This window comes from Amblyomma mixtum, chromosome 2 (genome assembly GCF_055824585.1).
Source record: "Amblyomma mixtum isolate Tamu chromosome 2, ASM5582458v1, whole genome shotgun sequence".
In the NCBI taxonomy this organism is placed as follows: Eukaryota; Metazoa; Arthropoda; class Arachnida; order Ixodida; family Ixodidae; genus Amblyomma; species Amblyomma mixtum.
The window spans coordinates 67,873,179-67,886,617 of NC_143013.1; the positions used below are offsets into that span (position 1 = coordinate 67,873,179).

Here is a 13,439-nt window from a genome sequence, read left to right on the forward strand (position 1 = left end):
CAATAAATATCATGAAAGAACAGCGTAAAGGATATGAACACAGTATTGATAGTTGCTTATGTGGCATAAGGTAATAAAAAGTTTACCCATGAATAACAGAATACATAGGTATAGCATACGAGCACACAATACATATATGGTTGTGTATGCACCAAGAGGTTATTGTGATTATCTGGCGCCAATATCCTGAAAATTCCTTGGTAGTTATAAATGTTCACATGATGAAGGCGGTCAGAGGCAAACGTGAACAGTCGACATAAGGAGTGAGTCATGATCTTCCTTTTTAATGTGAAAGCATTAAATGACTTGTGAGACAAAAAACCCACATGACCTCATGACGACATCGGCACTACCTACATCATTATAAAAGGAACAAAAATAAAATTTATCCCGAAGTAGGTTTGAACCTCAGCCAGGGCGAATAGGTCAGCTTCACTGGCTACTTCAAATAAAGCACTGCGCCAGCTTTTCTTCTTTCAACATGGTATTTATTACAGTGATGCAATACAATGTATATGAACTATGTACAAATATAGGATGAACATGAACTATGTACAAATAGTAGGAAAACAGTGGGAAACCAAAACGATCCATGACACGACACAAATAAGCAAAAAGCACTAAAAAAATGCGATGAAGGGCACAGCACCAAGAGTGAGCGCAACTCCTTTTCGAGCTCGATGTGCGGTTACACTTCTTTTAGTGCTACAACCAGGTAGTGCTCTTTTGCAGAAACAACAGATTTACGATGTCATTCAATCATGACTGTTTTCAAGAGGCTGTGTAACTCAATTAAAAAAAAAAACATGTCTAAGGGTTCATCAACAAACGGCAGCGCAGTGAGATATCGTACAGAATGTGATGTCAAATTAAGTCTTGTTTTTATGTTCATTTCATGATACTGCATGAATTTTTGAAACAATGCTGAATTGTTTCGGGATCATCACAAAGGCAGCAGTTTACTGCAGACACAAAAATACAATTTTTCTCTAACCGTGTTTTAATGGGTAGGGTCTCTGTGAATCATATAGAAAAATATCTTTGTACTCGGCGAGAGGTTCATTTTATATACTGTCTTGAGTGCATCATATCCCGGTAAACCAGAACAATACACAGACTGTTACTTTGGTGGAGGGAAGAGGTTACAAATTCTTGTACAAACGCTTCCTCGACACTGAAAACGGGAACTCCGAGGAAAAATGAACACGTAGGAAACGAACGGCCAAATAGAAATAGACCTCGTGCCTTAATCCCCCAAAAAACACGGATGATCAGAAATTGCAGAAGGCACAGTGAGGCTCGGTAAAAAATGGCCTAAATTGGCTTGCAAGAATGTACTCAGTAAGGGGTGTAAATTATCCCGGAAAAACATGAAACGCGAAACGATCTGTTGGACATAGGGGTGGACTAAACGAAGGCCACCAGTGCTTACAGGCTGGAAAAGGTTATCATGCCTTATTGATTCAAAAGACGAATCACGTACAAAAGGGGCAAAAACTTTGTGAAAGCTCTGGATATAAAAACTTGTGCAATAAATAGTTTGGAGCTCATAATAAATTTTTGTGGTGAGAGACAGATTACTTGCGGTCGCCCCCACATACCAAACCAGACTTAATTGTTAAAACGATTAATCCGAGCTCCTGACACTGAGCCTAAGACCCGTTGGACGTTGGACGCTAGGTCATCTGCATATCATCATGCCAACAGTTCGTGACGCACAATGCGTAAACCACTGACGGGCTCTACTGTTTCTAACACCCATGCAAAGTGGCTCCAACTATAGTGCGAACAGGAGTGGGACAATGGGCAACCCTTTCTATAGAGGACGGAATACCGACGAGTTGTGAATAACAGCCATACAGAGTCACGCCCGTGCAGCAGTTCTACAACAAAGATGTATTCCAGCAGGAAGCATTGAACCAAGATTGACTCGATTTAAAAGAGAAAAAAGGAATGAATGGGACCCTGGATCGAACGTCTTTGCTAGGTCAACCTGTAGCAGTGCCAATTGTTGACGAATGTCGCTGCAATACTATAATACCGCACGCTTCATGTAGGTTAGACTGCATTGACCATCTCCTCAAACTACACGTTTGATGAGGTCCAATCAAAGTAGACATTGCACACTGTAGCCGATGTCAAAGGATGTTAGCAAAAATTTCGTAATCGACATTAGAAAGTGTGACAGGTCTGCTGCCACCTACAAATCATAGTTTTTCCTTATTGTTGGTTTTTGGTGTTAAGACAATAAAACTTTTGGTAGATGACTGTGGCAAATATGGTATCGAAAATTCGGGCCGCTAAACTGCCAGTACTTCGCTCTGGGTTTGTGCATCATTATTTTCATAAATTTCCATTAGGGTGACACGAACAGATCAGCTTCGCTGGCCAACACATTGTAGTAGTATGTCATCGGCTGAGCCAAACACCCCGCGTGCATGCTTTCGCATTCACAGCACGTAAGTAGTTGCGACTGCATGTTTAGAACTCTGTACATATAAACTATGAGCTTAGACCAGCTTTTAGATCTATGCCAAAGCAGAAGTTGGTCGTATAGGTAATGGTAAACACCGCTAAATGTGCTTGGTTCTTTCTACGGCATAATTTCATCTTGGGCTGCACTGCCTGGGTATTAGATAGCCAGCATTCAAGCTGACTGTGCTGTTTCTTGTTCTTTTCCTTAAAGAGCTGGTGCAGGCAGTGATATCGGTGACAAGCTTAGAAAAGGGAGGTCGTTCTGCTGGGTCTTGGTGCCAGCACTGGAGCATAATCTGATATCTGTGGTTGAGAAAAATGCAGGCTATGTTTCAGACAGCAGTAGAAAGAACTTGCTTACCATTACTTGCGTGATTGAAATCACGATTGTAAGGCAAAAAAGCTCAAAGACACTCACAGCTCAGGTGGACAGGATTTCGGTTGGTGTAAACGAAGCCCTTGGTTCAGAAATTTTGGGACGTCCCAGTCGTTCATCGCCGGGTATGGTATCGCTCCCCGCGTCATCACCTCCCACAGCAGGACGCCGTAAGCCCACTGAGTGACAGGAGATTAAGTGCATGGCATGAAGGCCTACGATGCAACTTAAATGAAACCTGCCTATCATCAATTAAATGTATTGCCTATCAGGCTCACCACATCAGTCTTGTAATTGTAGATGCCCTTCTCCAAACTTTCCGGGGCCATCCATCGTATAGGAAGCTTAGTCCTGTTGTTTCGGTTGCTGTAGTACTCCTTTCCGTAGACGTCACGCGAGAGTCCGAAGTCTGCAACGCGTACGACGAGATCCTCGCTGAGCCTGGAAAGGTAGCTGTGTTTAATGGAATGATGTTGACCACAACCTCAGAGGAAGAGGTGTGTACTGAACTCACATGCAGTTCCGAGCAGCGAGGTCTCGGTGCACGAACTTCATTTCTGCAAGATATCTCATACCTTCGGCCACGTGTCTGCTAAACGTTATAGCCTGTAGTAGCTTTATATCCTGAAATAATAAAATATAAACATAAGTATGTCAACAAATTTGAAATAATGGAAATTACCTCTTGTTGCAATATTTGTTTTGCATGGGCCCATTTAGTTGCATTAAGTGCTCGATCTCTCAAGATCTAGTGCAATTATTACATGGGTTTCAAATAATGATTTGTGCCATATATTGGGCTATGGCTTTAATTATAAACGTATTTCAAAGGCCCGCTGGAGTGAGACACTGATTATGGCGTTCGGATGCTGGGCACGCAATGGCCAGACCAAACGCCTGCCTCTGCGGCTGCATTTCGGTGCAGGCGAAATATAAAGGACAACTGAGGAGGTGAGCGGTGTCAGTGTAAGTTAAAGGAAATGGGGATAAGTTGTGATTAGTTAGAATCGATTGATTGCCTTTTCACAATTGCAAAAAAAATCTTTTTACTGAAAGCAGCGGACATATAAGGCAGAAAACAGCAAGAGGTGAATTGCAGGCGTCCTTCATGAATTTTGAACACATCGTCGAGGATGACGTATGTGCATGAATGTTACGGTTATGAACATAGAAGCAAGTTTTGTTTCTTAACCGCTAGTGCACTTTTATCACAAAAGGGAGGAGAAATGCAGATAACCTAAATGGTGGAAGCCAAATAAAACCTACGCTACACGGCGCCCCATGCTCTCAGTTCCGTTTCAGCGCTCAAGATGTGCGCTTCACATAGTCGAGTAGTAGTTCCATTTCTGACGTGACTGTAGTTTCAACTGCAGGGGAGAATTAGAGATCCAAGACTTTCTTAAAGTGCTCCTTGGATGACGTGCATCCCTCAGGTTGCTGCTGCAAACCGTTCTTTTTGATTATTTTTACCGTATGTTTCCCAGCGTAGGGCACTAGCATTGCTAGTGTCTAGGGGATTATTACGAAGTGGAAGCAGATGAGCTTTGACAGATGAATGGTTTGATAGCTATGCCATTGTGAAATCTGAAATGTGGGATATTGCCGTATGCGTAACTGTGCTTTCTCCATTATTGTTCGTAAGACAACGTATCTAATACAGCCTTCAGCTATTTTTTTTTTTTAATTCCCTAAAAGCTTCGCAGAACATACCAAGCACTGTTCTATCCGTACTGCCTGTACCAAGTGAACAGCAGCTGCCAGTAGAGGGCGACGAGAGCACTTCTGCGATTGGAAGATTAGGGGGCTTAAAAACAGAGTTGCCATAAGGTTAGAAGTGTAGGAAAACGTGCTGAAAGAAAATGGCGAATTTTAGTGACAATTTACAGCACAGTTAAACTAATATAAAGAAAAAAAAAGCTGAGCATGGTGGCAGCTGCCACTACCCGTTTCAAAAAAGGATGCTCCTATCTTCCATCCATCGATCCATGAGTATTCTACTGCATCTGGGCAGACAATTATGCCGACTGCTAAAACAACGAATATCAAAGCGCGAAAACGTATTAACTCCAATGAGGTGACATATCGGCAAGATCTAGTTTGGACGATATTCGTATCAGTCATAAAACTTCAGCCGCTTCAGTGCTCAAAAGCATCGCGCAATCTCTAGGATATAGTTCGGTGGAGTTCAGTCCCGAGTTTCTCGCGAAGACTCTGGAGTCTGTATCGAAAGCGTGCTGGAGAGTGATGCCAGTGAGGTTCAAAAGTTATAGGAGTCGTAACGACTCATTCACATCTGCAAAGCACACGTGTCAGCAACCTTCGTATTGGCTGCAACTAAAACACACCGCTTGTCTGCCAGAAGTAAGTCAGCATTTTCGGCGTCTCCAGAACAGCCCGAGATTCAATTAGAGTGGTGAGTAATGAATCGCAAAAGAAAATTCCAAGCAATAAACGCGTATTTTGTGGCCGGGAAGATAAGAAAGCGCCAAGAGATAGCCAAGCAGCGCGTTTTGCAAGCAACATAAGTTTGGTAGTGTTAGCATCCCTCGGAAATAAGCTTGGTATACTCAAAATAATGCGATGCTCTGGACTGCGAGGACTTTCATGCGTTTTTTTTCCTCAAAAAGAAAAACCACCAAATATAATTATCACAGGCCACAAAATCATCACAGATTGTAGTACCCTTAGACCCAGCGTGCTGTCACGGACATACACTAATTTCTTTAGTGCTACAGGAAGGAATATGATTTCATAATGGTTCTCACATTTCTTTCGTCTTGTACGTAGGTGTGGAGATCGCCGTGTTTCATATAAGGTGTGATCAACATGAGTCCATTTTTTTCGTCTATAGTCAACCCAAGAAGATGAAGCACATTCGGATGACAGAAGTCCTTCATGATCAGTGCCTCTTCGAGGAAAGTTTTTTGGCCAGTTTCCCTGACCGCATAACCTGAAAAACCATGGTAGCATAGAAAACCATGTTACACCATTGCGTGAAACTCCTCAAGCACTTTTTTCATTACTAACAGCACACCGTTACAGCACTGGGCCTTGTTCTGCCTCATTTCATAAGGTGTGAAACTGTATTTATCACAATATTTCAGCTCGATGAGGTGAGAAGTTACTGAGGATTATGTTGCGCTTCCTATGTAAGCAGTGTTGCAGCGATTGGTCGCGTGATAATGGCATCGGGACTTGAACTGAGAAAAGAAACTTGGACGCTGATTTTATTTAATGGTGACTCGATTGAGTTGTGTACATTTGGGTGATCAAAGCACCCATTGGCATGTATGAGACAAAACTCATCCAGTATAGAAAACAGAAGAAGAAATGAATCTCCGGCACTGAATAAGCTTGACGCATCTCATCCCTTGTTCTGGCCATCTATTTGGTGTCTAATATAGAGTCCATGTGGTGGACAGAACGGCGAGCATAGGACCCACGGGGATAAAGACAGCCTTTACATTTGAATGGCACGTTGCTATATCTTCTTACTCCTGAGTGTCGAAATCTCTCAAAGAATTCTTTTGCAAATGCTCAATAAATATAGAAAAGCAATCACATAATAAGCCATCAGCGCAGATTTCGAAAAATGCACAACATTTTGTTGTAGGTACGAATTGCGCACAAAAGACACACAGGAAAAAAAACACGAGGGAGACTGAAAGAGCGCAAACTATCAACTGGTGTTTATTCGATTCAGTGCCGCTTTATAAAGGTGATAACTGTGTGAGTGACACCTCCGTTTCATTGTACAATGCGGAAAAGAATTTTTTGGAGCGTTTTTGATGGATTGTCGCGCAGGGTTTGATTTGCCTCCTTATCCTCTCTTTCCCCTCTTTGTAGGCACATGTGCACACTGCCTATAAAGCGACACTGAATCGAATAAACACCAGTTGATAGTTTGTGCTCTTTCAGTCTCCCTCGTGTTTCTTTTCCTGTGTGTGTCTTTTGTGCGCAATTCGTACCTACAACAGTATGCATCAACTCGCCCAACAAGAAGTTCTTCTTAAGCACAACATTTTCTCTGTTAAGTCGGCTAAAATGCAAGACATGTGACCCTGCCCAAGTTGTAGGCATGCCTGGCACTCACTCTGGCGCAATGTCTTCACTGCAACCATGATGGCATCCCCCTCTGGTTCGAGCTGTAGAACACCTTGGTAGACACAACCAAAGTGCCCTGAAGCAAAAAGAAAAGCACATTTCAGTGATAAAGAGTAATAGAAATAGTACAAATATTGCTCAATACACAGTGCTCAGATTTCTTCATTTATGGGGCCCATCGCTAACTCTACTCTATTTCCCAAAGTTCTGTAAGCAGATCTGCATTGAGTTCTTAAATGGTATTTTGCTGTGGCGAAGTACTTTAAAATACTCCCGATCTGTAGGTGTGCTTGACAGGCACACATTATAGGTTGGCCATTCCCAGTAAAAAAAACACCATTGGTACCAATTGGACATTCCCATTGGTTTAAGTTGGAACCAATTGGTTCCAGTTGTGTTTTTAGTCACCCGACCAATTGGACCCAACAGGACTGGCCAATTGGACCCATTTGGCCAGGCAGTTATTTCACCCAGAAAATATTCACAAAATATGTTATGTTCATTGAGAGAGGTAGCTAAATGTTTGTGAATAATATGCTCTAGAATCTTGGATAAATATTTCTACAACTTAACATATTATAATGTGCGAAAGGAAAACTAATTTTTGAGGACTGCAGAGAGATGCTGTACCTAGTGCCAATCAACATTTTTCTATGGAATTGAAATTAACATGTTTTTATGGAAATCAAAGCCAACAGGCACACATACATCCCACACAACACAACACTGCACATTCAGGCACTAGTAGCATATATTAGCTCAATATGTACATCCAGAGAACATACTTCTGCGCCAACTTATATACCCAATTTATGATGCTCTCATGCTGGGGCCAGTGGTGCTTGCCCATTGAGTGCAGTTATTTAATTTAATTTCAGCTGCAGTGGTGGTGTAGATGAATACAATTTAGTAGGTTAACCTGCTAATAGCTCTTATTGTAAGAACCATATTAGTTTTACCTTTTTTGTCAAATATGCAAACATTCATTGGAGAAATTGGGTGCAGTTGGGTGGTCCAATTGGATGCAATGGGTAAGACCAATTGGGCCCACCAGTTGGAAACTTGTGGTCCAATTGGAACACTATTCCAATTGGAACCACTTGGAAACTCATCTAGCCCATCTGGAATCAGTTGGAAATCCAATTGGTTCCAATGTTTTTTTTGACGGGGCTGAGTGTTTGAATGAAACAGCACAGAGCGCAAAACATTTTAAATAATGTACAGTTATATTTAATGTGTTATGCCCACCCTTCATGTAATGTTCTGCAAGAAGCCTCTGAGGACTAATAAATAAAAAAGTAAAAAAAAATGTTCCATCAAATTTTTACAGCAAAACAATGCAAGTGAAATAGGCTTTAATGAACTACATTTTGAATTCAGTCCAGTGGGTGGCTGGATCAAAAACTGCAATGTTTAGCAGAAACAGCGATTGTGTATTAAAGTGGAATGCATGAAAAGCTGAGATATTATAGAGCAAGTTACACATTACAGCTCTACACTTTACAATCGAGGATGGCAAGCAGGCAAGGGAAACAGCACAAGTGCATTCTGGAAGTACTTCAGAAATGCTAATTGTTGGGCCAGTTGATAATTTAGTTGGGAAATATTCATAGAATAACAGCGCAACGGCTACAGGCCACAGAAGAGACACAGAAGGAAGGGCGGAAAGGATGAACGCAGTGCTGTGTTTGTCCTTTCTGCCCTTCCTTCTGTTTATCTTCTTTGGCCTGGAGCCGTTGCGCTGTTATTCTGTGAATATGTCCCAAGTGCATTCTGGAACTGTAAAGGGGTTATTTACATTATAAGACTTTCTCATGTGAAACGTACTGACTGTGACACAAAATTTATAATGGCCGTGCTACTAACAATGATAACTAAGCATGCGCATAGTGCGAAGCATAACACAGTGCACGTCTTCGAAAAGCCTGTACGAAGTGCCTTACCTTTGCCAATGATGGGACCCAATGAGATAGCTTCTCTATCGATTAGCAGTCTCTTCTTTTCGAGCACAGCCTTTGTGTCTTCTTGGAAGGCAGATACTATGAGGGCCTGTCCTTCAGAGTCGTTTGTACACTGAGTGTCTCCTGACAATAAATGAATAAAAAAGACACGGTCAACCATTTCAAAGGTCGCAGAGGGAGTAACAGTGTTTAAGGGGACCGCATATGGTAGCAGGTGAAGTGCTCCGGGTGCATGCAGCTGCTGCACTGTGTAGAAGGGGCGGGGGAGATCAGCCCAGAGCTTCTATTCGCAAGCTCGCAGCCTTGTATGACGCGATATCTGAGAACACAATGTTCATAGAGATAACCAGTGTGCAGGGACATCGTATCCTACGAGCCAGGAATTTCGAAGACCTGTGTTTCCTTACGTTCATGTGTGAAAGCCAATTTTCCCATAGTCTCTACCAGCTACCTATATTACTTGGCTCACAATTATTGCGAATGGAATGCGTGTGTGTACGGGGTTATGTGAGAAGATTTATCAGCTGAAAGTCATTTGTAATGCTCAGCTGGGCAATTGGGGTACCTAAATAAATAAATAAATAAACAAATAAATAAACTGACATGTACAACTTTTTTGGCATGTACAATAGAACAGTCTAAGCTTCATCTATAAGCTGTTTTTGAAGTTATGTCAATTGGTATAAAGCAAAAGTAATAAAAACGCACCTCTTGCGAGTTAGGTCTCTTTTCCTACGTATGTTCGCTTGGTGATTGCTAACCGCTTTCTATTCAGGGCAGTACAATAGAAACTTGAGGGTAGCATTCCCACGAGTCACATTTTTATGAGTGAATCTCACACCTAAATTACGAGGCACTTTCACTTACCTGGCCCCTGGCCAGTGCGCACTCCATTGTCGGCTCTCATGAGGTCAAGACTCTCATCGCACTTGGGCAGCTTCGACTTTCTAGTCTGGCAACGTCGGTAGGAAATCCACACACCGAGAACAGAAGTGAGCACTGTAGCGAGGAGTGACGCGGCTGCGATGATGATGGCGGGATGCAGCTTGAATACGTCCTCTTTGGACGCCGGCTGCTAGAAGCAAAGGGAATGGCCATTATTGAATAAGGCTCCGGATGAAAGATAATTTCAAAGAATACCTGATGGTTCCTGCATATGAAATTGAGTTTCCATATTCGCATGATGCTTTGCGTGATACTAAGATCCGTAACAAGAGAAAAGAGAACTTACTACATTCACCGAATGAGTGCGACATGTGACTACAGCCTGTAGAGGCCTCGTTGCAGATTTCCAACCGAAATTTCAATACTGCAGCGTCGTGCATGTACGTTAGTGACATGTGTGGCCTATTCGCGGACGTGCCATTTAAGATTTATTTGTAGCACTGCTACCACAAAAATGGCGGTGAGAGTAACTCACCCAGCTCGCAATCGTTATTTCTAGGCGATGGATATCACGAGATTACAGAAAGGAATTCGCTATATACCTCCTCAAGCTCTTGTTACATCCTCCACTTGCGCCTTTTGCTGGTTTTGCTACATGGAATCTTCTTATGAGGCCTATGCATGCGGATACAGCACTCCGACTGTTCGAAAAACTTTGCAGTTAGCTGCTCTCATGCAACTTGCATTGACTGCTCAGCGCTGCCAAAAACAAAGAACAGACAACAAGTACATGACACCATTTGCTGCCTCTTGTTGAGTGCTCATGAAGCAGGCCAGGATTTTCTGACTAATGTGATCACATCTGATATCGATTGCGTCTAGTATTGACAATTGTCGACGCTGGTAACATGGTTTTATCATAGTAAAGCATCGCATGATATGCTTATTTTGGCATCGAAAGAAACAAAGAAAAACTTATGCAAACGTTTACTCAGCGTCACACTAGTTCGAGGGCTGCCACACTCATCTAGATCTCGTTATCAAATACAACAGTATAACGTGACAATAGTGTCGACGCTGAAATTCCTGGCTGTTTGATTTACATTGCTATAAAACCTCTCTATTACTTTACACAAACCGCTCTCTCACCTCGTTAGATACCAAATGTTCGTTTTTCTTCAACTTTTGGGCAAGGTAACTGCTAATAAACTATTTGTGTGTTTTCACCAATGGCATTCCAGATGGTTTCAGTCTTTGCCATCCGTAGCCGCTGGCAGCTCCCATCTTTTTTTTTGGTAATGATAACATCATAATTGCCATCCCCGAGTGCAGCACACATACACTGGGTGTATAAAAGGTGTTTGTAGTGAGTTCTACTGTTATAGCGGGAAAACTTATTGTTCCAGAACGAGCTTGCTGCCTTGCAGAATCCTATGTCGGAAACTTTGTCTGGAGCTGACTTCGCTACCGCAGAAGAGAACAAAACAATGAAATGGAAAAGAAGTACCCTATTGCCAATCTTTTCCAACTGCTGTTTCTGCAAAAGGATTGTGAGTTCAGGAAAAAACGTTCTCTGTTACACAACCGCATTTCTACCCATGTCAAGGAAATATGCGACCTGCTATAGAGACAGTTAATAGTGACTACCTTGGAAGGTACTACGGGACCTCGCTCAGGCAGGTATGTGAAGTTGAAGTAGCCCTTCTCGCCAGCGCTGTTTAGTGGCAGATGTAGCCCGTCCATTCGGAAGCTGATCTGCACCATGATGGGAAGATTGTGCTGTCCCAGGTCGGTGTTGCCGATGGCAGACAACTCCATGAGAGACGCCTGGGAGCACTGCATCTTTAGGCCACCCGGTGAAACTCGGCAGGCCTGCATAAATAAACGACTGTGTTATGTTGAATGAACGAACACCTTATTCGCTTACACTCTTACAGCATCGTCTGGGCAGAGTTGAGTCTTGAAGGGGCACTGAGGAAAATTTCATCCACTTTTTGTTTGGATCAAATATCGAAAATATGGCCCCCTCAGGCAATTGTTGGTTGTTCGGGAGAAAACGACACAGCTGGTAGAACTGCAGCTTTTGCGCTGCTTGATTCAAGGACGTAATTTTTAATGACCCTAAAAGAACTCCTTGAGCATCGTATGAACGAAAACGGCAGTGTAGATTGCTTTCAGGTGTCTTCCCAGAGAAAAACAGAATTTTTGCTGCTAAAATGGCTGAAGGTGACGTCGCCTGCATTTCATTTGTAAGCTCTTCTAGCTTAGGAAAAAATCGGTTTGAGTAAAAGTAGCATATTTGTCTTTAGGACGCAATGTTCCGTCGATACAGACCAACTTGGATAAGGCCCATGTTCATTTAAGTGACATGTGGGTGATGCATTTGTAGCTGTGGAGAATGTCACCTTTCTAGTCGCTGTAAAAGTGGGCGTGGGACCTAATGCTCTTAAAATGCAAGTCGACCTTTGGTGTTTGATTCTCGAGCTGTAACTTTTTTAATCTGAGAGAGAGCGATAATTTTAAATGAATGAATATGGGCGTGTGTTTGCAAATTTATGTGCCTTGTTCGCATGTAATTTGTACAGCGATTGGTGCGGCATCTGTAAAAAGCGTTTTGGTGCCAGTAAATGAAGGCCCGAAATGAGGGGCCCAACTGCTTGTGAAATGCTCCTCCATAGCCTTTGCTACCAATGAGCTGCCTTTACTCGCTCAAAAAAGGCGGAAATTAACAGCAGAAACAACTCTCAAAAGTGTACGACTTGGGAGTTAAGAGCAGTCAGAAGTGACTAGAGGTGACGACGGCTTTCAAGGAGCTATAATTTTATCCTCGGCATTTCTTCGTCCCCGCTTTTTCTGTATGTTTTTGACGGCTGCATTGACAACCTTTTCTGCCCAGATTTGCCCATCGGCAGGCGAATGAAAACTCCATGCGATGTCAGAAGCCGAAAATGTTTCTAAGCAGATGTGTCGGCACCGGAATTTACATCTGGGAAATAAATTCAGGTTCTTGGCAATATGCCACCTCTAGGCACCCTGAGAGCGGCTGCATTAAAGAAGGAGAGTGGACAAAGGAAGGGAACAGTGACCGCACACACAATTACACTCGTGCAGGAGCTCAAACATCTAGGGCTTAAGTAAAACTCTAGTTTGGGCGAGTTGGTCCATGATGAAATAAAAACTGGTATGGCGCAAGAAACGGGGACACAGAAGGCACAGTCCTGTGTTTTGTGTGCCTTCTGTGTCCCCGTTTCTTGCGCCATACCAGTTTTTATTTCATCTAGGGCTTAATTGGTGTGTAGTGCGAGTAAGGTAGTGCATTGTATTCAGAAAGATCACTTGGGAAAAAACATTGCTCACGCAATGTGCCCAGTTTGCGTCATACTTGCTGCAGTTTTGCTCAGCGAATAAGGGTGTAGCGCAAAAAATACAAAGGACGAAGAACCGAGACGCACACAGCTGGAGCTAACTTCCGACTGGTTTACTTCCAAGACAACCATGGCGAACGATGTTGACACGTACATGTCACGTTCACCATGACTCTCTTGGAAATAAGGTAGCCGGAAGTTTGCGTCTGCTGTGCGCGTCCAGGTTCTTTTGTCCTTCGTATTTTATACCCTATCCTCGTATGTCGTGGATTA

The 13,439-nt window shown here is 42.8% G+C and overlaps 1 protein-coding gene across 1 annotated transcript in view; it reads right to left on the reverse strand.

Moving 5' to 3' along the window:
* Positions 1–350: 350 nt before the first annotated feature.
* LOC149359643 (hepatocyte growth factor receptor-like) overlaps positions 351–13,439 on the reverse strand; it is a 46,861-nt gene continuing 33,772 nt past the window's right edge. Inside the window, exons 14-22 of the mRNA XM_089571782.1 lie at positions 11,449–11,673; positions 9,784–9,991; positions 8,899–9,039; positions 6,945–7,031; positions 5,617–5,801; positions 3,366–3,475; positions 3,130–3,292; positions 2,894–3,030; positions 351–2,778 (exon numbers count right to left, since the gene is read on the reverse strand). Coding sequence (XP_089427908.1) covers positions 2,607–2,778; positions 2,894–3,030; positions 3,130–3,292; positions 3,366–3,475; positions 5,617–5,801; positions 6,945–7,031; positions 8,899–9,039; positions 9,784–9,991; positions 11,449–11,673 — 1,428 coding nt within the window. The 3' untranslated portion in view covers positions 351–2,606. The remainder of the gene's footprint in view (positions 2,779–2,893; positions 3,031–3,129; positions 3,293–3,365; positions 3,476–5,616; positions 5,802–6,944; positions 7,032–8,898; positions 9,040–9,783; positions 9,992–11,448; positions 11,674–13,439) is intronic.